This window comes from Sphaeroforma arctica, assembly GCF_001186125.1.
Source record: "Sphaeroforma arctica JP610 unplaced genomic scaffold supercont1.33, whole genome shotgun sequence".
Classification (NCBI taxonomy): domain Eukaryota; class Ichthyosporea; order Ichthyophonida; genus Sphaeroforma; species Sphaeroforma arctica.
The window spans coordinates 76,599-77,237 of record NW_014040525.1 but is presented as its reverse complement, the minus strand read 5'-3'; the positions used below and the strand labels follow the sequence as shown (position 1 = coordinate 77,237).

Below are 639 nucleotides of genomic sequence, written 5' to 3'. Positions count from 1 at the left end.
CCCTAACTGACTTAAATTGTATCTTACTTTATATAACATAATTTAAAACACAGAAATATCCATCGAAGTTTACACAGTTGCCAGACATGTGGAGTCGTGTTTATGAGGGTACGGCGGATATCAATTACCCCGTGGTGTTCTATACGTCATGTTGGAAGTTGTTTCCGGATTTCTTTGACCAGATCCAGAAGCACTTTGGACTAAACGACGTCGACGCTTTTGCCTCGAGTCATAACGCTCAGCTTCGCCAATACTGGTCGTACGGCAAGGATGGCGGGGCGTTTAAGTTTGACTGGAGTAAATACAACGCATGGATGAGCCCACCTTGGCGTCATATACGTAAGGTGTTGCGTAATGTGTTGAAGGACAAGGCGTCGGCAACAATATGTTTACCGTTGAACACACGTGCGCCATGGTTCCCTTTACTTCTATCGATGATGCAAGCAGACCCGCTACTTATCCCACGTACGGCTCACGCATTCTTGAATCACGGCTCACAAGCTTGTGGTAAATACCCGTGGGAGCATACCATCGTGGTACGTATTGGCCCTCCATCTGGGTACAAAGTCAATCCATCATTTTGGTGTGACGTAGGCTTGGAGGTACCTGTATGTGAAGACGCTGGTACACGTTATCAGG

The 639-nt window shown here is 46.6% G+C and overlaps 1 protein-coding gene across 1 annotated transcript in view; it reads right to left on the bottom strand.

Moving 5' to 3' along the window:
* The window catches only part of SARC_00936 (hypothetical protein), a gene marked incomplete at both ends in the record, with an annotated part of 16,562 nt that extends 16,148 nt beyond the window's left edge, over positions 1-414 (bottom strand). The window contains one exon of the mRNA XM_014305361.1: positions 394-414. Within this exon, the coding sequence (XP_014160836.1) occupies positions 394-414 (21 nt within the window). The remainder of the gene's footprint in view (positions 1-393) is intronic.
* Between the last annotated feature and the right edge of the window lie 225 nt (positions 415-639).